At 52.9% G+C, this 22967-nt stretch overlaps 9 protein-coding genes and 2 non-coding genes across 11 annotated transcripts; 9 read left to right on the forward strand and 2 right to left on the reverse strand.

Moving 5' to 3' along the window:
* The first annotated feature begins 174 nt into the window (after positions 1-174).
* On the forward strand, positions 175-248 carry QC762_0100410. Its single transcript has one exon. It is a non-coding gene; the product is annotated as a tRNA-Lys (tRNA).
* Positions 249-453: 205 nt separating this feature from the next.
* On the reverse strand, positions 454-2656 carry QC762_608930 (uncharacterized protein). Its single transcript, XM_062892568.1, has 2 exons — positions 1112-2656; positions 454-1016 (listed from the first exon to the last, which is right to left on the reverse strand). The coding sequence occupies exons 1-2, from the start codon at positions 2405-2407 to the stop codon at positions 750-752; spliced, it is 1563 nt and encodes a 520-aa protein (XP_062741162.1). The 5' UTR covers positions 2408-2656; the 3' UTR covers positions 454-749.
* A 64-nt stretch (positions 2657-2720) lies between these two features.
* On the reverse strand, positions 2721-4789 carry QC762_608940 (uncharacterized protein). Its single transcript, XM_062892569.1, has 5 exons — positions 4235-4789; positions 4141-4172; positions 3963-4089; positions 3402-3906; positions 2721-3349 (listed from the first exon to the last, which is right to left on the reverse strand). Exons 1-5 carry the CDS (start codon positions 4406-4408, stop codon positions 2844-2846), a joined length of 1344 nt encoding a protein of 447 aa, XP_062741163.1. The 5' UTR covers positions 4409-4789; the 3' UTR covers positions 2721-2843.
* A 63-nt stretch (positions 4790-4852) lies between these two features.
* On the forward strand, positions 4853-7857 carry QC762_608950 (uncharacterized protein). The gene is made up of 3 exons (XM_062892570.1): positions 4853-6635; positions 6685-7474; positions 7532-7857. Exons 1-3 carry the CDS (start codon positions 5135-5137, stop codon positions 7572-7574), a joined length of 2334 nt encoding a protein of 777 aa, XP_062741164.1. The 5' UTR covers positions 4853-5134; the 3' UTR covers positions 7575-7857.
* A 79-nt stretch (positions 7858-7936) lies between these two features.
* QC762_0100450 lies at positions 7937-8008 on the forward strand. The gene has a single exon. It is a non-coding gene; the product is annotated as a tRNA-Met (tRNA).
* Positions 8009-8332: 324 nt separating this feature from the next.
* Positions 8333-10174, forward strand: QC762_608960 (uncharacterized protein; the record flags this gene model as incomplete). Its single annotated transcript, XM_062892571.1, has 4 exons — positions 8333-8971; positions 9021-9446; positions 9500-10051; positions 10106-10174. The coding sequence occupies 4 exons, from the start codon at positions 8333-8335 to the stop codon at positions 10172-10174; spliced, it is 1686 nt and encodes a 561-aa protein (XP_062741165.1).
* Positions 10175-11694: 1520 nt separating this feature from the next.
* QC762_608965 (uncharacterized protein) lies at positions 11695-14046 on the forward strand (the record flags this gene model as incomplete). Its single annotated transcript, XM_062892572.1, has 2 exons — positions 11695-12356; positions 12407-14046. 2 exons carry the CDS (start codon positions 11695-11697, stop codon positions 13173-13175), a joined length of 1431 nt encoding a protein of 476 aa, XP_062741166.1. The 3' UTR covers positions 13176-14046.
* A 736-nt stretch (positions 14047-14782) lies between these two features.
* QC762_608970 (uncharacterized protein) lies at positions 14783-15517 on the forward strand (the record flags this gene model as incomplete). The annotated part of the gene is made up of 1 exon (XM_062892573.1): positions 14783-15517. The coding sequence occupies one exon, from the start codon at positions 14783-14785 to the stop codon at positions 15515-15517; it is 735 nt and encodes a 244-aa protein (XP_062741167.1).
* A 1101-nt stretch (positions 15518-16618) lies between these two features.
* Positions 16619-17665, forward strand: SUA7 (transcription initiation factor IIB; the record flags this gene model as incomplete). Its single annotated transcript, XM_062892574.1, has 1 exon — positions 16619-17665. The coding sequence occupies one exon, from the start codon at positions 16619-16621 to the stop codon at positions 17663-17665; it is 1047 nt and encodes a 348-aa protein (XP_062741168.1).
* A 789-nt stretch (positions 17666-18454) lies between these two features.
* NPL6 (chromatin structure-remodeling complex subunit RSC7) lies at positions 18455-20428 on the forward strand (the record flags this gene model as incomplete). Its single annotated transcript, XM_062892576.1, has 3 exons — positions 18455-18634; positions 18831-19854; positions 19912-20428. The coding sequence occupies exons 1-3, from the start codon at positions 18580-18582 to the stop codon at positions 20426-20428; spliced, it is 1596 nt and encodes a 531-aa protein (XP_062741169.1). The 5' UTR covers positions 18455-18579.
* Positions 20429-20555: 127 nt separating this feature from the next.
* On the forward strand, positions 20556-21586 carry QC762_608991 (uncharacterized protein; the record flags this gene model as incomplete). The annotated part of the gene is made up of 2 exons (XM_062892575.1): positions 20556-20693; positions 20759-21586. The coding sequence occupies 2 exons, from the start codon at positions 20556-20558 to the stop codon at positions 21584-21586; spliced, it is 966 nt and encodes a 321-aa protein (XP_062741170.1).
* Positions 21587-22967: the final 1381 nt, after the last annotated feature.

The following is a 22967-nucleotide window of genomic DNA, read 5'->3' on the forward strand; positions in this document are numbered from 1 at the left end:
CGTAGACTCGTCAGCAAGAATCCCATAAATGGCACTACCGTGACGTCTACCCGACAGCGACATTCCCGAGGAAGAATATGTGTATGTAAAGGAAATTCAACGTCTTTGTGGCGCAGCCAGCTACCAGCAACTTGAGCTGACATTCCAACCACATATCATCACCAACACACAAAAGCCCGTGTGGCGCAATTGGTTAGCGCGTCAGACTTTTAATCTGAATGTTGCGAGTTCGAGTCTCGCCATGGGCGTTGTTGATGGAGATATTGTCTCCTCTTTTGCTGTCATCTTCTTTCTTTTGGCTTTGTTGATGGGTCATGTCTTTTTTTTTGGGGGGCTGTAGCCATCTCTGGTTTTGCGTGACGAGGTTGGTGCCCAGTGGAGTGATGCAGGAACAAAACGCTGATGGCAATGGGCACGACCTCCAGAAAGTCATGCTGTGAAGTACATACAGTAGTAGGTACTTACTTATTGCTACAAGTGTATGGTATAACAGAAGAATGGCTAAATCCGCTACAAGCTATTTACATGGTCCTATCACACGCGGGCGCGCATGGTCCCATATATAAGCTTGTAGAGCCTCCATCCCAAGCATGGCTAAGGTAGAAGAAAAGCGATGCGCCCAAGCCAGAATCTAACCCGGCCTCTTCCATGATGCACATCACTCTGCCTTCTTTTTTCCTTTGTGCGTTGGCTTGCCTTGCCAGTTCGTGAGACCTTTGGGCAGTCAAGCTCCAACCCCATAACCACCCTTAAACCTTCATCCCATTTTCCAACACTTTCCTCCCGCGATCATCATATACTATCGAGCTGAACGCCTCAAAGTCTTCCCCTTCCGCATCCAAAAGCCCCCTTTCATCCAGCACATCAGCCCCAAGCCTAGCATACAGTCCCTTCCCCGGCTTCGGCCACAATAACGTCAGTGGATCTTCCTCGTCCTCCTCCTCCTGCTGCCCAGCCGTCCGATCCTGGCTACCTCTCGCACTCCCATTGGACTGGACCTTTCTCATAAAATTAATCTGTTGCCAACACCCTCGTTAGCAAGCTGAACATATCATCTCAAGGAGAGTAAAAGCAAAGAACCCTGACAAAGGAAAAAAAAAGGATACCATACCCCTTGCCCAGTAGGATTAGCATTCGCCCTCGTAAACAAACCTTCTGTTGTACCCCCGGCAAAAAGCCCCCTCGGCGCACCACTCGCGTCAACCCCCGTGTCCACCACCGGACTAGGGAAAATTGGCAAATCAGGATGAAGCTCCAAGCTCGTCATCAACAAACCAACAAGCTCCTGTGCTGGCAAGGTAGACAAGTACGCTCTTTTCTGCTGGACGCTCTTCCCAGCCCAGCTCTCCTTCTTTGGCGGCCCCCTGGGAACATGCTCTTGCTTCAGCTTCTTCGCATGACTGCCCTGTCTTTCCTTCTTGGCGGCACACTCCGAGCAGAACCAGTTCTTGCTCGTGTTCTTGACGATGTCATCTGACACGAACGGGTCGTGACAGTACTGATGCCAGCCCGCATCACACCCGTCGCAGAAAACAATCTGGTTGCTGCTCGGGGAGTGCATCCTGCTGCACTTCTTGCAGAGAGCCTGCTCGGCGGTCCGCTTGCCGTAGTGGACTCGTTTCTTGGTGGCCGCTTCCATGGCTGCTGGGTTGTAGGCGTCGGGCTTCTGAACCTGCCTACCGGATTTGGTCATGGTGGCGGTTGGGGTGCTGTCACCACCACCGCCGGCTGAGAAGGGGCCATTGCCGGTGCTGGCGGTGGTAGGGGTTTCTACTTCAGAATCCGAGTCGGAGATGCCGCTGATATCTGCTGACTGGCCTTTGAGGCGCTGGCGATGCTTGTTACTATGGCCGGTGGCCCGACTGTTGGGTTTGCCTTTGGCTTTCTTGACTTTGCTATCGGAGGAGAGGACCTTTGGGGCAGTAGAGGACTTGGTAGGGGTATTCTTGGAGGAGCCGGTAAGGCCAGCGGTGACTTTACGGATGGCGCTCATGCCGGAGGTGCTCTTGTTGGATGGCGGGATAGCTAGTGAGGGCGCTGGCAATGGCACAGAGGGAGCTCTCATGGAGAGTGGTGCGGTGGCAGGCATTTGCATGGACATCTGGGATGATGTGTTCATGCTCATGACCAGTCTTCTCTTGACATCCTCATATGTGGCTGAGGGGATGCTCGCCGTGATAGACGGTGAGCGAGAGGCCTGCGAAAGGGCCGCTCCGAGATTACTAGGCTCTCCTTTCAGTCGCTTGAGAATCATCTGAGTAGCCGCTGAGAACTGAGGGATGTATGCTGCCGAGGGACCGGTGCTGGGAGCACGCGGTGTCAACCCAGTCGCCAGGGATGGAGTGGTCTTCGGGGCATCTTTCGGCGCGTCAACAGTCCCTTCTTTTGGCTTCTCTGAATTAGACATGATGATGACCTGTGGTAACAGCTGTTTTGTTAGAGATTGGTCGAAAGAGTCGGGTTGCAACCTTAAGCCGAAAGTAGCCCAGAAAACGAGTTGTGCATAAATAAAATGTATAACTGAAGACAGATGCCTCCCTTGTATCGTCTGCAGTGTGGGAAGGTGTTCTTGGTGATATTCCGATTATTTCGTTGTGAAGGTGTCGGTTAGCAGAGTCGCAACAAGATGCTTGGAATAATTCACTGAATGGTCTGATGATGGAAGTCGCGGTGCTGGAACTTGGTGGTCCGTTCTTCTGAGGCACGTGGCTGTCACGTGCATTACCCTAACCCGCGAGGCCATCATGAACTTTTACACGCCTCCTGATTTGACAAGCCGGACCTCACGGGTTGTTCAAAGAAATCTATGAGAAAACTATATGAATGGGTGGCTCATGTCGTCTCTATCTAACCACACCACTTTCTCTCAGTGCTTGGATTTGGTTGTCATCCATACCAAGATGCTCTCTCAAGATCTCATTGGTATTTTGTCCGAGAGTCGGTGGTGGTGTTCGTACTCTCGGCTTACTGTGGGAGTATTTGATCGGTGTGTTGACCAGCTTGATGGGACCGCAATCCCCATGTTCCACTTCTACCACCATATTCCTTGCCTGTGTATGCTCATGGGTCAACGTAGTCAGGACATCATTGACAGCAGCATAAGGCATGCCCTTGCCCTCAAAGATATCAAGCCACTCCTGTGTTGTTTTTGTTACCGTGATTTTCTCAATCTCGGCTTCTAGCTCATTCCGGTGTGCTACCCTGGAAGCATTGATCTTATACCTTTCATCTTCCTTCCACTCTGGACGACCAAGGCCATCGCAAAGAATTCCGAACAAACGATCATTTCCCCCACCAAAGAGGATATCACCATCTTTTGTCTCAAAAGACTTGTAAGGGACAATAGAGGCTAGCAGAGGTCAGAAGGAGATACTACAATGGTTTGAACATGTAAAACTTACGATGAGCTGTGCCCCATCGGCCGGTATCCTTCTCCCCACTGATTAAGCTGCTGCTGGCAATATTTGCCAAAGTTGCAGTCTGACAGTCACTCAGTGCAGCGTCAATATGCTGGCCTTTTCCAGTTTTGGCTCGGGCGAGCAGTGCAGCCATAATGCTGTTGCTTGTGTACAGGCCTGTCGTCAGGTCTGTTACTGCAACACCAACCTTGACTGGAGGGCCGTCTCTGGCGCCAGTGATATGCATCAGACCAAATTCGGCTTCTACCATCACATCGTAGCCGGCACGCTTGGAGTAAGGCCCGTTTTGGCCATATCCTGTGATGGAGGCATAGATAAGAGCTGGGTTGATCTTGTGGATGGTTTCAAAGTCCAGTCCATACTTCTTGAGCGCTCCTGGTATGTAATTCTCGACGAGAATATCACACTTGGCAGCTAGCTTATGAAGGATTTCGATCCCGGCTGGGTCTTGAAATGACAGGGCCAGGGACTTCTTGTTGCGGTTAACCTAAAGACGAATCAGCCTTCAATTTTCCTGAGCGGCATCCTGATCCAAAGACCTACCCCGAGAAAGTAGGCAGACTCCCCAGGCCCTTCAAGAGCTGAGCCAGACTTGTAGCTTGCATATGGAGGTCCCCAAGCCCTGGTGTCATCGCCTCTGACCGGATGCTCAATTTTGATTACTTCTGCTCTCAACTGATGTTAGTCCGGGTTTTCCAATTCGGAAGCGGGCAGTACTTACCCGAGGTCACCCAGGATTTGTGTACAGTAGGGCTACAAGAAACACATATGAATAAGTCTCATGCTTTGACGCCTTGAGCTTGGAGGAGTCTTACACCGGCGAGAACTCTGGTCATATCCAACACACGATATCCCTCGAGTGGAAGAGTGACGTCTCCCGAAGCTGCCGAGCCGGAGAGCGTTCGGAAGGCTCCCGGGCCGGGTCCGAAACGCCGGCCCGTTCCGCGGAGCTGCAGGAGAGCACGGGGGACGCCAAGTATGCGGCTCATTTTGAGAATTAAACAACTGAGGGATTCGATTTGTCGAGAAATGCAAACAAGGCAACTTCCACAATGTGTGGTCGATGGAAAGGTCCATAAGGACCATTATCCCTGGTGCTGGCAGCACTGGTGCCACTGGCGGGGCTGAAGATCCCCCGCAGCAAGCCGGAACTGCACTGAGCTCCGCAGCAACACAATCATGAATGACAGTTGACCGAGGGTAAAGCCAGAACCTCGGTATTTGACTCATGAACTCTCCAAGACATGAGAGAGACTCCATTTCATACCCCAAAAAATCATGGTCTTAAAAGAGGGCAGCAGTGACATCTGCATAACACAGCGGGAACAAGGACATGGACTTGAAGCAAGGAAGCTGTGGGACGGTCCAAGTGGGGCGGTAATTCCTCGGCAAGCAACCCCACCATGGATCCCGTCAGGTCCCTAGTGACCCTCTGCGCTGCGTAACCATGAACGGGACTGTTGGGGCCCGCTAAAACACCAGGCCAACCCAGCAATTCAGTGACAGCTGTTCGCGCAGTAAACCAGCAAGTCCAACAGATGCGTGTTTATCATCCAATACCCCGTCGCTGTGATAACTAGCTGCCCAATCACGACAAACCTCGTCCCTGAGCCCCCTTGCGTGCCCGACGCCTAGCTCCTGAAGTTCAACGCCCGAAACTGACACCTCGACGGGAACCGCTGCCTTACACGTCGAAGACCTTACGGCTCCCTTGCATGTCTCCCCATAATCAAGGAGAGAGCTCCCATGCCCAAGATGACGGGATAGCCACAGGCGACCTGCCAACGGCCGGTCAAAGTGCTGATCAGGGCGCTGCATCGAATGAACCTCCAACCCCAGCCCCGGCAAGCGCTGCCGTGGAAGAGGACCTTCTAGACTTGGGTAATCAGGACTCCCACGAAACTGGGGACGGCACGGTGGAATCATCGACTCTCAGGCAGGACAAGGGAAAGCAGTCGTCATCTCTTGACGATTCGAATGACCTGATGTCATCTATCGCTACGCTAAAGCCGGCTACTTCGCCAACTACCACGACTGCCACCCAGTATCTCACCATCGAATCCCGGACATACAAAGACCCTACCCCGCCGACGCCGGCCCCTTCTCAACCTCCTTCCCGAGCACCCTCGACGGCAGCAACTTCACGCTCAAGACATGGATCTTCAGAACCATCACCCACTAGGTCTGATGTTGGTTACGACGAGAAACGATATACCAGCGAAGATGAACAAGAAAGCGGGTCAAGATCAGAAATTCAGAGCATCATGGAACAGTTCAGCGAGGAAGGCGGGGGTCCAGGGGTAGAAGAGGTCATGAGTCCACGGCTGGAGATGGCATCGCCTCTTCTTGGAAGCCCAATGTCTCACCCACCACGGAAATCAAGCTTGGAGCCTCTCACTCCTAGTCTTGCTCAGCAGTTACAAGAAGGTATACAGGGGCTACGCATATCAGGGTCGTCACCGTCAGACACACGTGGGAAGGACAAGGAAGACTTTGGCCCGCCTGTTCCGCCAAAGGACGATTCAATGTACCCCGCCAGTCCAGGGCGTTCGCAGGATGATCTTCGAGGCAACGTGGACTCGCCAATGTCGCCGAGTACTCTCCATCGCCCTCCACCCCCAGAGCCCGAACCTGAACCGACGTTGCCATTTGATTTCCACCGATTCTTGGAACAGTTGCGCAATAAGAAAGCCGATCCTGTTGCCAGATATTTAAAGTCTTTCTTGTCCGAGTTTGGAAAACGGCAATGGATGGTACATGAGCAGGTCAAGATAATTAGTGATTTCCTCACATTTATCGCCAACAAGATGGGCCAGTGCGAGGTCTGGCGCGACGTGTCCGATGCCGAATTTGACAATGCCCGCGAAGGCATGGAGAAACTTGTCATGAACCGCCTTTACAGCCAGACCTTTTCGCCCGCGATTCCACCGCCACAGCCAATCCCAGGAGCGAAGCCAAGGAGACGTGGCGGGGAGCGCCCGATGGGCCCTGGACGGCGGGGACAGCACCAGGAGGATGTTGAGCGTGATGAGATTCTTGCTCAAAAGATCAACATCTATAGTTGGGTACGAGAAGACCACTTGGATATTCCACCTGTTAATGAAAGTGGCAAGCGGTTCTTGAAGCTCGCTCAGCAAGAGTTGTTGAAGATCAAGTCGTACCGGGCGCCGAGGGACAAGATCATTTGTGTATTGAACTGCTGCAAAGTCATATTCGGTATGTTTGTTTGTGCTAGATTGTCTCGATCTTTGCTGACACCACACAGGCTTGCTGAAACACGCAAAATCCGACTCCTCGGCTGACTCGTTTATGCCCATGTTAATCTACGTTGTCCTTCACGCAAATCCCGAGCATCTTGTTTCCAATGTCCAGTACATCCTAAGGTTCCGCAATCAAGAAAAGCTTGGTGGCGAAGCCGGGTACTATCTTTCTTCGTTGATGGGAGCTATTCAGTTCATCGAGAACATGGACCGGACGACATTAACTATTACTGACGAGGAATTCGAACAAAACGTCGAGGCTGCTGTGTCTGCCATCGCCGAGAGGCACCGTGCCGAGTCTCCACCACCTCCTCCGCCTCAGTCTGAGAAGTCTTCAGCATTGAAAGCACCGTCTGCGGGTCGTGTTTCAGCTGACACGGACGCGTCTCTTCGTCCAGATACCCCACGTCGTTCTATGTCGTCGAACGAAGGCCGTGATAGCGGCGAATACAGCGGAAATGATGAAAAGGTGGCCATCACCGGCCTTCTCCGGACGATTCAAAGACCACTCAGTACCATAGGCCGCATCTTCTCGGACGAGCCCTCGTCTTCGGAACCCAGTACGAGCATTGCCTCGCCAGCTCGGACGCCTATGCCAGAGAGACCTGATGGTGATGCCCGTCGGCAAAGGCTGTCTGCTGAGGAGGCAGCTGCTCGGCAAGCCAGTGCCGAGACAGCTGAGGCTCAGCGGCTACACCGAGCAGAACATGCCAATATCGTCGAGACGCTGGCTGGCATGTTTCCAGATCTTGACAAAGACATCATCAGCGATGTCGTTTACCAAAAGGAGGGAAGGTAAGGATCTCCCAGTCCACCACCCAGGCTTTACTGTGAAACTGACATCGTTCTCAGGGTTGGGCTGGCGGTTGATGCCTGCCTTGCTTTATCGTCATGATTGGAGGGTAGAGGACTTTTCAGGAAATTCAGCGTTACAGTCACACGAAGGATGACTCGGTCGTCCTGTTTTTCAATTATTCTCATCTTTTCCTTGTTAGCGAGCATAAGACGGGGAGGTTACTTATTCCCACAATTTATGCATTTGGTGGTTAGACGCCAGGGTGGGTGGCTGACAGAAAGTACGGTAGTAATATCTAGGCCCGGCCGATATTGATTAATTTTTAAACACACTGAGCAGTCTGCCGTTTATTTGAGTGACTTGGTGTCGTAATGCAACAGAGAGCTGTAGAGATGGGGAAAAGAGTGAATAGTGAGTGCATTGTGTAGGCTAGATCCGCCACAAAATTCCATCAAGCAACAAGCTGCGTGGCGCAGCGGAAGCGCGCCGGGCTCATAACCCGGAGGTCACTCGATCGAAACGAGTCGCAGCTAGCTTGTTCCCTTTTTTTGCACTTTTTGCTCTTCGACCCTGGAAGTCATCCTCGACTCTAGTTTGCATCATTTCGAAGTTTTTTTTCTCTCGCTTCATCTTCGTTGCAACAGTCGAACAAGGTTTTACAAATTCGTCGACCTTTTTTTTCCTTGATGTTGGAGCGCAGCTGATGTTCTCACTGCTGACTCATCCACCCACCTACCCACCGGAATCTTATCTCCACACCGCGATGTCACCCACCGGCCTTCAACTTGTCTTTTCCACCACACGACTTGCTTTTTTTTTAATCACACAACCAAACTGAACGAAATAAGGCCGCGAGAATGTGTGGTATTCACGCCATCATCTCCCCCTCGTTTTGTTCACTCTCCGAAATCTCCCCGGAGTTGCACCAGAATCTTGTCAACCGCGGACCGGACTATTTCGGGCAGGTTACGCGGGAATCGTCGGATGGGAGATGGAAGTTGCGGTTTACGTCTACTGTTTTGGCTTTGAGGGGCGACCGTGTCACGAAGCAGCCACTGCATGATGACAGTGGGAGCAGGGGTGGGAATGTGTTGTGCTGGAATGGGGAGGGGTGGAGGTTTATGGGGGAAGTAATTGGGGAACATGAGAATGACGGGGAGGTTATTTACCGAGGGTTGAAAGACGCGAGGTCGGTGGAGGAGGTGATGGGGGTTTGGAAGGGGGTTGAGGGGCCTTTTGCGTTTGTTTTTTATTGTGAGGCGCTGCAAAGGGTGTTTTGGGGACGGGATCGGTTGGGGAGACGGTCGTTGATGGTGAGGAGGATAGAGGGGGGAGGGGTGGTGTTGGGGAGTATTGCGGATGGGGAGGGGAAGTGGGAGGAGGTGGAGGCTGATGGGGTTTATTCTCTTGGGTTGGGAGATGGGGTAGCGAGGAGGCATGATTGGGTTGAGGAGGGGGAGAACTTCGTAAGTGCAAAATTCTGTCCTGGTGGGAGCTTGGGGGTTGTGAGAGGGGGAGACGGGGTTGTCGAGCTTACTTTGGCAGGTTTCTAGCATCGGGGTATTTAACAAGGCGCTGCCATCTTTTGAGGGAGAGACGCCGCTGACGAGCGCGTCACCTTCTGTTCGGGCGCTCAAGGACCAGCTGGTTGAATCGCTCAAGTTGAGGGTGCTAAATATTCCCAACCCGCCATCCAGTGGAACAGGCAAGACCCGCGTTGCGGTACTGTTTTCCGGTGGCCTGGATTGTACCGTCCTGGCGAGACTATGCCACGATATCCTGGAGCCTCACCAAGAAATTGATCTCCTCAATGTTGGCTTTGAGAATCCGAGAGTGGGGGCCCGGCTGAAAAAAGAGGCCAACGGCAAAGAGGTGGACTTGTACGAGGCTTGCCCGGACAGGATCACGGGAAGGAAGTCCTTCGCCGAGTTGAAGAATGTCTGTCCCGGGCGAGTCTTTCGGTTTGTCGCTGTGCGTGGTCTTCTGCAACTGGATTTTACGCCCTTGATTGCTGACTATCACAGGTAAATGTCCCCTACTCAAAATTGCAGGCCCACCGGCAGCAAATCATTTCTCTCATCCATCCTCACAATACTGTGATGGACCTTTCCATCGCATGCGCGCTTTACTTTGCCGCCCGAGGCCAAGGGTCAGTCAGATCGGAGAGTCCAGATCCGGACTCTGAGCCCTCAACTGTTTCGTACACATCGCCCGCGCGCGTCCTGCTTTCTGGTCTCGGCGCTGATGAGCTATTTGGTGGTTACTCGCGCCATGCTGCTGCTTTCCAGCAGGACGGATACACAGGGCTTGTGAAAGAGCTCCTGCGGGACGTAAGCCGCCTGGCCGAGAGAAATCTCGGGAGGGATGATAGAGTCATGGCCCATTGGGGCAAGGAGGTAAGATTTCCGTTTCTGGACGAACGTCTGGTCAAGTGGGCCATCGCAACGCCTGCGTGGGAGAAGTGTGATTTTGAAAGGGAGGAAGAGAAGAGCGGTGTTGAAGCTGCAAAGAGAGTCCTGCGTCTTCTGGCGATGGAGTTGAGCATGGAGGGTGTTGCGAAGGAGAAGAAGCGAGCTGTAAGTTGGCTCGGTCTAGTGCATGATATGAAAGCTTTGCTAATTTGACGGCAGATTCAATTCGGCTCGAGGACAGCCAAGATGGAGAGCGGCCGTGACAAAGGGACAACACTCTTGTCGTAGGTTTACTGATGGCCAGTGCCATGCAATTGGTGGTAGACATGGACTGTCGGTGATGATACATTACAGATACTTCTGAGTCCGGTCTCGACAGGCACAAATCTTTTGAGGTTGAGTCTTGTGGTTTCCTCGGAAGCCCTTGCTCTCCTGATTGCGAGTCTGCATCGCTGCATCGTGCACAGTGAAGTCAAAAGGCAAATCTGAGCCAGTCCATGTCTAGTGTTTTTGCTAGGTAACGCCGAAGTTGCGGTTGTTAGAGAAGCGTTTGCATTAACTTGGCAATCAGCTAGCGCGAAATGGGATGGAGTTTTCACTTCTTTTTGTTCCATAAACTGGGAAACGGGAGCCGATGGAGAATGAGATGATGACAAAATGAAGACGGTTGTCCTGAATGTCCAAGCACGCCGCATGTGTTGGCCGTGCCATTGCCGGGTGTATCAGATCGCCGCAAGGGGTCCGGGTCGAGGTGCCGACTTCGTATGACTGTCGCCAGCATCAAAACCGGTTGTCCTCAGCTCCGTGACTCCACGATGAGATAGCCGTGTTTGCGGCTCTGCAGAGAAGAATGTGCAAATTCTCAACTGTTCGGATGACCGTTGCAGGTCATGGATGGCCCCTGGTTTTCCCCAGGTTAGTGAGGTTGTTCTTCCCCGGCATTTTGAGCGTGTGATCGAGTCTGGACTCGCCTCTGCGGTCCGCCCGTTTTCCCCTGCAGCAGCCCGCTGACAGGGTTTGGGATAGCCCCGGCTCGCACCGGCCTTGCTGCCTTATTTATCCGTTTAAGCCTCGGCAGGGACCCTGAACCATTCAACGATGGCCTCCATCACATCGACAGGGTTGCATTGAGTCCCGTATTGGTTGGGGATGAAGAAGCTGAAGGTGTTCCGCTCCTTTTCTCTCCTTTCTGTCCAATTCAATGCGCGCGCCAAGTTGGGAGAGTTTCGTGTGTCTTGTTTTTTGTTTTGCCAGTCTCCTAGTTCCTCATCAGCTCTCGATTGCAAATTGAAGAAGTCGTCTTTGGTGACTGTTCGCCCAATCCACCTTTGCGATTTGGGAATCCGCATTTTTAGCGCAACGAAACGGGCACGAAAAGCTGCATCTATTTGCTCGCATGGGTGTTAGGGCACCCCGCCACCTGCTGTTCGTCACCGTTGGGGCTTTTTTCTTTCTGCTGGGTTCGTCACGAGACGTTCCCGGCTGTCAGTTCATATCAACGACCAACCCCCCCCTCCCCTGAGTGGCAGAGACTTCCACGCCGCATCTCAACTACCAACGTTTTGTGCTATTGTCAGAGGAGTGCAGGTTATTTTGATACCTGACCTGGGGAAGACCCAACGTTCGGTGGGACCGAACCGTTGTGTTGGTAACGCCAACTGGTTTCCGGATCGGACGTTTGGAATTCACGCGCATGGAATTACGGGACGAGGTTTATGTTTGGGTTTTGTTGGGGCGACGACGATCTAGTATGAGGGAATTCGGAACGGTATATTGAAGCATATATATACGAAAGGGCACCAGACACCATGGGCGAGATCATGGAATCGCGCTTTCAGGGGCCGATCAGGCCACCACTGGCGATGCCCTCTGCGCCGGGAACACCGGGGACACCGGGGACACCGGGGACGCCATCGACACCTACTGGCACCAATCCGTCACCCGTCCGGCCGAAGCTCTACCGTCGCCAGTCTCGCTTCACGGAAGAGCCCATGACGGAGAGGACGCCTGCCTGCTCAGCGTCGATCCACTCCTTTGATCCCTCCGCCCTTGACGACTCAAACGTCAATACTCTCACACACACAAACACCGTTCAGCAATTCCGCACCGCGAACAGGACCGTCAGTCGAGACCTAAGCCACAGGAGCAGCAACCTCAGACGTGACCTGAACAGCTTCTCCTTTGGAGGAGCACCAGCAACCCCCGTCCTACAAGAGGAGTCCCCAACAGCAATATCAAGAACGGGGACTCTCGACCCCCCACCGCAACCCCTATCCTCCCCAACTACAGCAGAGATCCCACCACCATCTGGCCCTCTTCCACTACATCAATCAGCAGGCCTATCCCCTGAAGAGAAAAGACGGGTTTGGCTCCGGTTAGCAAACTCGGTATTGCACTCCGCGCCGACGTTGGTGCTGCTGTATATAATGTCCACCTCCATCTCGGCGTTCAGATCGACCGCCAAATTCTCGTATGTTTTTTCTGCCTTCTTCATCCCCCTTGACTTACTAACACAATCAGCTCCCCGGGCATAACCCTTCTCTCAATCCTCTACCTCGACGCAATCCTCAACATCATCACCTGCTTCCGCATCCGCTCCCCCTGGCCAAGATGGCGGTTATCCCTCCGCTTTCTTTTCGGGCTAGGGTACATGATCCTCTTTTTCGTGTACATCGGTCTCGGAAATGAGGTTCTCCCGAAGGGGTATACCTACTGGAACGTGCCAGACAAAATGGCTACACCGCTGGTGTATATCTTTCTCTGGTGGTTAGCCGCGTGGGATCTGGCCCACCTGCCGGTGTGCAGACCGGAGCTGTTTAGCTGTGCTAGGAAACGGGAGGGACAGCAGGAAGGGAGGAGACCGAGTGTTGCCTTGTCGGAATTGCACCCTACCAGCTTCCGGGCTAGGGTCCCGAGTAGTGTTGGGGGGGAGAGCGTGGTGAGTTATACCTGGAGGAGGTGGGTGCAACGGACCAGGACGCATAGCACGGGGGGTGTTCACTTTCATGAGATGGGACATAATGATGTGGAGATGGGACCTACCAGGACGAGGACGAGGGAGGGGGATGTCATTGGTGAGGGGGAGAGTATTAGTGGGAGGAGGTCGGAGTCGATGAGGACGGGGACCGCGCATAGTGGGGAGGTTACACTAAGGGGGGATGAGTTTGAGAGGAGGAGTGGGGAGAAGGAGAAGGAGGCTGAAGCTGGTGGCGCTGGGAAGAGAGGAGAGGAAGGCGGGCGGCTGGAGGAAAGCCCGAAGACGGTGAGGGCTGCTGATGTTGGTCAATGAGGTCGTTTCTTGTGGGGAGGTGCTGGTTGTGGTTGGGTTTTGCTAGGTCTCGGAGCTGGAACGGTGATAAGGTCTCGAGTATCATGACCTGCGGCTTCATCGGACCTGTTGGGGATCTACCATCAAATCAGCCTTCATCAGCCTCCTCAAGAGCGACACAAGGGGTATTTCTTTCGGAGTTGGAACATTTGGCATAGCGTTGTTGTTGTTTGTTTGTTGGCTTGGGCAAGCGGCGTGGGTTTGAACGGAAGAGATGAAAGACGATCACGAGGTCAAGAAAGACATGCATTTCATACACGATCATTATCATCATCACGATACCCCCCTTTTTTTATATCTCGAACACCCCTTCATTTCCACAAAAAGTATATAAAGTGCATAGCATGTAATTATCATAATAGCCCACTACACCTCTACTTGTAATCATCTAACCCTAGTATAATTTCCACTCCTCTACATAGGTCGTATGAGTAACTCTTGAAACGTTAGCAGTGTAGTACACGAATATGTTTGCACGTGCAAAATGACAGTTTCATAAGTCAATCACGCAGCTTTGGGGCCGGAGATTCTCGTGGTCAGCAGCCATTGGTGTAACATTTGTTCAAATCTTCAGCCCAGGTCAGAGTTGAGGCTAGCCCACGCCGTCGGCGAGTGTAGATCTTGGTAGAAAATTGGTCTCTTTGTGGATATCTCATCTCATTGGCAAACTGCCGTCTGGGCTGTGAAGTGCGGTTACGCAATTCATCGGTGATAGCAAACGTGATGTTCGGTGGAACCTCGTGTTGAGGGCAGCTCCCAAGCACTTTGGGCTGCGTCTCTTCTTGGCGGTGCACCGCCGCAGGAAGAAGCCCAGGGACGGCGAAAACTTGCCCGGAGTTCGGGCATGACAAGATGATGGCACTACAGAGCTGATGAGGTCAGAGGAACCGTTCACAAAAACCACTGCGGACTATCGGTCAAAATGCATTCCAGAGCCAGACATTACCCCGCAGGTTGGTGAGGATGACCACCGCTCCTGTTCCTAATGCGGCAGTCAAAGGTGCGTGTAAGCGTGCCAGCAGCGGTCCAATCCAATACGCCTTGGATGTCTTGATTACATGTGCGAGTTCATCCGCGAGGAAGCTTCGCCATGAAGTTGCAGGATTTGATCTGCTCTCAATGAATTGCCCGAGGACTCTCTCTGGGCGCCGGGTTTGCAGATTAGTTGTTGTTCTGCCTTTTGGTGGTGGTGCTGCGCCTCACAAACCTGTCTGAATAGGAGGCCGTGGTGTAGGACGGGAGGGATCGCCAATAAGCGGACGGGGCCATGCATCGGGACTTCCCAATAGCGAACCGGGGGGTGTAAGTGCTACCTCTCAGCCTGGCGAGTTTGAGACCCAGCATCTGGATGGTACGTGAAATCTGCCGTGCCTCTAACTATAGACAGACCATGCATGTCCTACCCCCTTGCTCGTGGATTGTCCCGATTGACGTCTTTCCTTCCATAGCTGAAGTGCTGTCTGGGGGTATATTATCGTCCGACCTACCCCACCTCCTGTGAGGTTGTCTGGTTTACTCGCTATGGTGATACCACCTTGGTCCTGGCAGTTTGTGGCCGCTTGAACAAAATGGCCCCTTTCGCTCTTGTTACTGCTTCTATACTTGATACCCGTGGTGACAAGACCCCGGATACCACGGATAACGCTGTGATATGGATAGTGGTCTCCATCGTTGCCGGCACTATTGGTGTCGTGACAGCCCTTACTACACTCGTCGTCTGCTACACCAAGCGTCATCAATACAAAAAGGCAAAGGCAAGAGACCCGTATCTGAGCCGCGAAGAGTTCAGCCGGAAGAGAAAGTTGAGCGCAAATGACTTGTTCAAAGAGGAGGAGACTTGGAGGGGGCATATGATCCGCAAATCTCTCGCCAGTCGGTCAACGAATACCATCGACCAGCAGCCACAGCAGCATCGACCAGAACCGCAACGACAGCAACAACCTCAAGAACTGGAACATGTGCCAGGATCAGACCAGCAGCAGCAACTGCTATCTCCCGCAGCGCTCTCAACAGCAGCGACCATCAATCAGATCGACCAGCAGATTTCCGAGATGGAGCGAAAAGAATCCACGAGGCTGAAGGAAGACTGGAAGAGGTGGGAAGCCCAGGTTCGACATGAACGGTCTGCTTCAGGGGAACAGCATCCAGCCATAGCGGCATCCAACAGTGTACCTATCATCGCTGTCCCTACGCCGCCAAAGCATCGATCCCACAACCGAGTATCGTTCCCAGAGTTGCGCCCAGAGCCGCTGAGGCCCCCGCCAAGAAATCCTGCCCGGTGTCAGCCGAATAATGGTGGATGAGGGTATAAGCGTAGGAAAGAAGAAAATGGGAAAGAAAACGAAGATGCCGAGATTCATCAAGTATAGCTACAGGCTCCTCTCGAGGCTTCGAGCGCCGTGGCCATTGCAGCCTCACAGAGGTTGCGTGGTAGTCTGCGAGGAATTCTATCAGAAGACAGTTGGCTGATGCACAAGCCTCATTTGTGAAGCATGTAAGCATATGATAGACACTGAGAGACCAGCTTGGTGGCTTGAAGTATAGTGCGCCGTGTACCGGCAAAAGAAAGTGCTGGAAGGATCGCGAAGGAGGGAGAACGGAGACGCCAATGCGGTGAATGAGAGCCAATCCAAGAGCAGAAGTCGATAGGACAAATTATGAGAGGAGATTGCATAGACAGTGAAATAAACCAGATTTCATTCACCAAGCTGCATCTGCCAACCTCTAGAGTGAACTGTTGATGGTGAGAGCAACAAGTGTGGCCATCCCAAAGAGTGGAAGACAGCCTTATCAGCTTATCTGGAGCCCGACGATTCGGCAGCCAATGGAAGCGCTCGACCAGCCCCGCCCATAAGGCTGCAAGGTCCGGTTCCGCCTGGTTCTTCAGTCATTGGCTGACTCAGCGATTTCACTTCCATTCACTTGGTGCCATCGCCCCACAGGGACCTGCCTGCCTGTCCGAGGATTTAGCAGCGGCCAACGTCACTTTCACCGGTCGCCGACTTTCCTTTCAACCACAACTTTCTTTGACGTTGTTCTGGTCAACAGTGTCGTCCACGATCACTTGTTGCACCCTCAAACACCCAAACATCGCCTTCAAAGTTGAGATATCCCCTCCCTAGCCAAGACCAACACCGATATCATCGACTGCACAATCAATCTCGAGTCCGGCCCTCGTTGACCGCACAGTCGGGGCGGCACTCTTCGGGCTTCTCCGTAGAACCGCAAAAGTGCTGCTTGCAAACAGCAACCCGGGCTGTTTCCTCATCGCCGCTACTTTCAATCAAAGCTACAACTTGCGCGGCTTCTGGCGGTCATTCAACAAACCGCCTCCAACCTTAACAGCCTGACGGATCCTTTTCCCCCCGAAGTCATCCATTCTACCTACGACTGCATCAATCAACATGTCGGCCCTTTATCCTCCTCATCCCTCCTCGGCTTCCGGCGAGTACAAGGAGGACTTGAACGCCATCCTCATGTGCGCCGAGTGCAAAGAGTTTCCGCCTAACTTGATCGAGGAATTCTCATCGGGCGACATGGTTTGCGAGTCTTGTGGATTGGTCCTAGGTGAGCGTATTATTGATACGCGCTCCGAGTGGCGGACATTCTCGAATGATGACCAGGGTAACGACGACCCTTCTCGTGTTGGTGACGGTCCCAATTTGATGATCGACGGCGATCAACTGCAAACGACAATCGCTTTCGACGGCAAAGGTGCAAAGAACCTGTCCCATCTTCAAAATAAGATGACGAACGACAAGGGCTCCAAGCAACTGCTCAATGCGTATCGGGATATTCAAAGCTTTACCGACAGCATCAACACGGGTACCCAAGTTGCAAATGCTGCGAAGCACATTTACAAGTTGGTCGACGATGCCAAGGCCCTCAAGGGTAAATCGCAAGAAGCGATTATCGCCGGATGCATCTTCATCGCCTGTCGACAAGCAAATGCTGACCGTACTTTCCGTGAGATTTATCGCCTCACCAAGGTCTCCAAGAAGGAGATTGGCCGCGTCTTCAAGCAGCTTGAGACCTTCCTGCAGAAGGCCGGCGGTGCCGATGACATTACCAAGGCTGGGCCATTCAACCAGACCTACCAGGCCAAGGCCTCTACTACTGCTGTCGGGCTGTGCGCTCGCTATTGCAGCAACATGGGTTTCCGCAACCCGGTCAGGGTGGAGGATGTCGCGAGACGTCTTGCCAAGAAGTCGCAACAGGTGGCTGACCTCGCTGGTCGTTCTCCCTTGTCGGTTGCGGCGGCGTGCATCTACATGGCCTCGCATTTGGTTGGAGAACCCAAGGCCTCCAAGGAAATCGCTGGTGTGGCTGGCGTCAGTGATGGTACGGTGAAGACGGCTTATCGCTACCTTTACCAGGCCAAGGATGCTCTCCTTACCAAGGAGGAATTTCCAGACGACATGCCCGATGCTTCCAAGCTCCCGGCCAACTAGGAGAAAGTCGGCTCAAAGGAGCCTCTGGCGATTTAACCAGTGTCATTACCACCGCCATTTCGTTCGCGGAGATCCGAATTGGTCTCAAGAAGTCGATATTTTAGGATCAACCAGTTGCGGATCGATACATGGCACACTACGTCTTATTCTTCCTCCGAACCGATACCGTGGTAAAAGCGGTGCCACCTATCCGGGGAAGCCTGGATCAGACATCAATCTTCAGGAGCGGTGCTCAGTTCACAAAGGCCGAGAGGCCTGGACTCTTCTGGCGCATTTGCACGCCCACAGCACTTTTCGCCATCAATCGGCGTTCTCTCCATTTGCCCTCTCCTCGCTTTTTTATTAATGTGCATCAGCAGTGGGACATGGCGTTCAGGATGGAGGCTGGTTAGTATGCCCGAGTTTAGCGGCATCAAGATTACGGGAGATAGCTTGGTCAAACAGAACGCAGTTGGGATTCTTCTCTTTAATGACTGTCTGGAAATGTGCGCTATGCTGTTTTGTTTTGCTGTTGTGGAACTAAAGTTATCATGTCTTTTCACTTTTCATTGCATTTATAGAGTAATAATCTCACGATGCCACACAGATTTATTTCTATTGATTGTTTATCTATCAATCCAATCCTCCCAACGTGCTATGTGCTGTTGAGATCTCTCTTGACAGTGTAAAGTTGCACAGTGTGGACGGTGCCAAGAAGTGACAGCTGCCAAGCCCATTGGGCCCCACATGGTCCCAGCGACAAATGGCAAGGTCCAAAATCCAAGCTGGCCGTGTCAATCGCGTCTTCCACAAGCAGCCGCCTCCCTCGTTATCATATCTGGGTGTCGCAACTTTTTCCCAGGACTACACCGTTTAAAGAGCAAGTCAGCACCGAGGAGCAAACAATCATCCAGATCGCCCCAATAGACGTCGACATGCCCTCTCGGCGATCCGGTCGTGCTGCAGCCAAACGCGCTCAGCAAGCGCTTGGTAAGTAATTCACTTCAACAAGTCGCACTCCAAAGCTCCTTCTCTCTTCTAGTCACAGTCTCGGTCCCAATCCCAGTCCCAGTCCAAACTAGGCGCATCCGATCCCCACCACCACATTGTGGCATACCTTTATCCTGCACTCTGGACACTGCCTTTGATCATCAGGTTGCTAACCAGCAATCTACCATGCCTACAGAAAGCACCCCCAAGAATTTCGAGGGACTCGACGACGAAGACGAGCCCATGCCCGATGTCGATGCCGATGTCGAGGCCGACGAGGATGTTGAACCCCCGCAAGATGCAGAAGAGGAGGGTGACAAGGACGAAGACTCTGTTGTCGAAGAGGAAGAGGAGGTAGCCCAAGAGGAAGAGGAAGAGAAGTCGCCCTCACCCCCACCCGAGCCCGTCATCCGCCGCCGTCGTCTCGGCAGGCCCCCGAAGAATCGCCCGCCTGACTGGGACCAGCTTCCCATTGAGCGCCCCAATGCCGACTCGGATACTCCCCGTCGCCGTGGCAGAGGGGGTTGGCGAGGCCGTGGTGGTCGCAAAGGCCAATACTCGGCACCCACAACACAGTCGATCGATAAAGACGGTACTGTCTTGGATATCGTCAACGACGAGGTCGACCTTCCCGAGGATCCTGAGGGTGAGAAGAAGGTGGATAAACTGGGCAACCTTCAGGATGGTCGTGAATACCGCTGCCGCACCTTCACCGTTGCCGGCCGCGGCGATCGTCTCTACATGCTCTCCACCGAGCCTGCCAGATGTGTCGGTTTCCGCGATTCTTACTTGTTCTTCACCAAGCACAAGAAGCTCTTCAAAATTATCGTTAATGACGAGGAGAAGCGCGACATGATCGAACGCGATATCATCCCACATTCCTACAAAGGTCGCAGCATAGGAATCGTGACAGCGAGGTCCGTGTTCCGCGAATTCGGCGCTTTGATCATTGTCGGCGGACGGAGAATCATCGACGACTACAACGTCGCGGCAGTTCGTGAGGATGGGGCTGTTGAGGGCGAGTTGGCGGACCCTAACGACATTTACGACCCTTCGCAGCCTTACAACAAGAACCAATACGTTGCCTGGCATGGCGCCAGCGCGGTGTACCACTCCAATGCACCTACTGTTCCGCAGCAAAACGCCAAGGTCGACACGAAGAAACGTAGAGTGGCCGTCAACGACATGAATTGGCAACTTGAGCACGCCCGTGAGGCGAGGTATGTATACTCGCTTACCCGACACCTGTCTCCCGCCCGCCACTGACACCTGAACAGCCAATATAACAGCATCCTGACCGATATGCGCCGCCAGAATGTCAAGGGGGTTTACAACGTCATGACCAACTTGATGCACTATCCCCGCATCTCCCAGCCAACCCACGCCAGAATCGAACAGGTTCTCGACAGCGGCAAAGGCGAGGACGCCGAAGAGAGCAGCACATTTCCTCCGCTTGAGCCGTCCATCTCTCGGAACTTTCTGGTCATGGATACCTACATGGAGACGCCCCCGGCCGGCATCTCGCCAGCCGCCTACGAAGTGCCATTCCGCACGTCCCCTGCTGACTACGAAGCTTCAGCAGCTGCCGACCCTCTAGCACCATTTCGAGGACTTTCGGTTATATCTGACGACATCATTGCCGAGTTGCCCCCGGATTGCCGGGCTGCTTTCGACAAGGCCAGACAAGAAGAGGTCGACTGGTTTAACAAGTGGGGCGATGAAGCCAAGAATACTTCAAGACGTGAGCCAATTGTGGACAAGGCCATTGTGCCGTATCCTGTGATGATGCATTAATTCATGTTTGGAGGAAGTTTTTGTAACTAATCTTTTTTTCTTTTCTTCCTTTCTTTTTTAGTTCTGGGCTCTGGGTTTAATACTTTGATTTCTGCGTCTGACTTTGTTGGTCTGCACGAGGGGGAACATGGCCCCGGTATTTTTGCCAGTTTGGAGCAGCCTATTTCTGCTGAGGGCGCCCAGTGGGCTGGGACACTTTGGCCTCGTCCGCAGGCTCATTATCAGGCTGCTCCCGCCGCAGGGTTCACAGATCAGGAGTGGGCGGGTCTGGGGGACCATGGGAGAGCGCAGTTCAGCGTTTAGGAAAGACCTGTGCCCTTTGGTCCCCAGGCCGTTCCTTTCGAGAACACCAACATTGCACCCCAAGGCTTTCCTGTCGTGAACACCAATAACGCCACCGAGACGAAGCCACCGGCCAAGAGGAAGCGTCAGCGAACCAAGAAGGATGCTGTTCCTGAGCCTCCTGCAGTTCGTGGTGACTTGTTTCTCGATGCCGCCAGCGGCCTGGTTCCAGTTTCTGCTGGGTCAAAGAGGCGAAGGGGCCGTCCTGCTGTTTCGGCTCGCAGCGTTGTCCCTAATGCTCAATCTACCCCCGGCCTGCCGCTGCTTTCGCCTGCTCCTGCCAAACACTATGGTGCTGGGGTCTTGAACGGTCACGACTCGGTATCAAGCATGATAGGGGCCCGGTTTGCGTCTGAAGCACAGTCTATTGCTCAGTCTGTTCCCGACTTGCCAGTGCTTGCGCCCGCCCCGCCCAACATCCATGGCCATGGGGTTCTGAACGGTCACGACACGGTATCGAGCATGCCTGGGGCCCAGTTTGCCTCTGAGGTACCGCCTGCTCTGTTGAGTGGCAACGCTATGCCTAATGCTCAGTCTTCCACTGGTCTGACGGTTCTTGCGCCTGCGTCGCCCAATAACCATGGCCATGGTCTTTTGAACGGCCACGACACGGTATCGAGCATGCTTGGGGCTCAGTTTGCAGCTGAGGCAGCGCCTGCTGTTCCGGCGCCGTCGTCCAATGTTGCAGCCAGGTTCCTGAACGGTCACGACACTGTGTCTAGCATGATCGCGGCTCAGATTCACTCTGGGGTGACGCCTACTCCGTTGCCGGATTTGGCTGCTACTATGCGGCCGAGCCCGAGGAAGAGGCGCTAAGTTCAGGTCCTAGGGTCTTTGTATGTACTATCACGGGATTTGCGTGGCGTTGTTGGGTTTGGTTTTCTAATTTCTGTTTTTCATTTCCGCCAGGTTCTTCTTTTGATTTTCAGGTGGCCTCTAGTCAGGAGACTTTGGCATTTTCTTTCTGATTTGGGATTACAAGAAGGCATATACTTGGGGAAAGAAGAGCTATGGGCGTTGTATCGGGAGGACTTATTGTTTGGGAAATGCGGAAAAGAAAATGGAGGGGAGGAAAACTTGTTGGCTTATGTTGGAGTCTCTCTCCCATATTTGGGCTCCCTGTGTGGTTGTGAGTGGAATGATGAGCACAACGCATGATAAAGGGAGGGCTACAGGGAGATGTGTGGACTGTGGATGGGAGGGAATGGATAGGCAGGGGGGGGGTTAGATGGGGAATGGATGTTGTGCTAGTGTATGTGGGTGTTGCCCTGGGATCAATTTCTGTGACGACTTTGTGAGGGATATGTATGGTCAAGAATTTACTGATGATAGACTTGAGAGACCTCTCTGTCAAAAGAGTAAATGTTGATTCTGACCCCCAGCAGCTGTTTGACTTGCCATGTGGCGTGTGCAGTACAAAATACTGAGATGTCTAGACGTTTTGGAAGAGCAGAAATACGGAGAAGGAGCAAGATTGTAGGGGTGAGTTTATGGAATATGACAGATCTGATATATACAGAGATGGAGAAAGCAGTAGATCATGTATTCTGTCTTGTCCCTCCGACTGTTACCCTTCTGTCGTTCAGTAAGGTGGCAAAACTGTAAAGCATGTATGTAACTGTGCAGGATTGGGACCTGTCCACCTCCATCAACTAGGTACCTTGATCATTTGAGGGCCTTCCTCCGTTTCGAAGCTCCAAGATTCTGCGACTGGTAAGGGGGGTCCCAATCTCCAGACACTGATCACCATAAATATGCCAGAACTGTCGACTACGACACCGGCAGGGTACTCCCGCACAAGGAATTCGGGACCGAATGGTCGATAAAGGGGTTTCCAAGAGTTCTTCTGGCGGCTGCCAAAATACGAATCATGCATTTCTGCCCAAGGCTTGCAGCTAGGTTGGTCTTTTGACGCGGGAGGATGGCATCCAATGGCCTAGAGGGCTCGATCGAGATCTTGCATTATCTGCCTTTTTTCCCCCATGCCCATTCATTTAGATGGTCTGTTCCCTCATCCATGGGCTTGCCTACCCTTTGCTGTTTACCTACTGGGCTCTGTAAGTCCTTTGTGCAACAGCAAAAGTGCATGTGGTGGATGTAATTTGTTGCCGATTTGAAGAGAGCGTGGTTCCAATCACTTTGTGGCGGGATATGTCTTATCTCTGAGGCTCATCAGGGTAACGTTGTGAAGCCGTTG

The sequence above is a fragment of the Podospora pseudocomata genome, chromosome 6 (genome assembly GCF_035222375.1).
Source record: "Podospora pseudocomata strain CBS 415.72m chromosome 6, whole genome shotgun sequence".
Classification (NCBI taxonomy): Eukaryota; Fungi; Ascomycota; class Sordariomycetes; order Sordariales; family Podosporaceae; genus Podospora; species Podospora pseudocomata.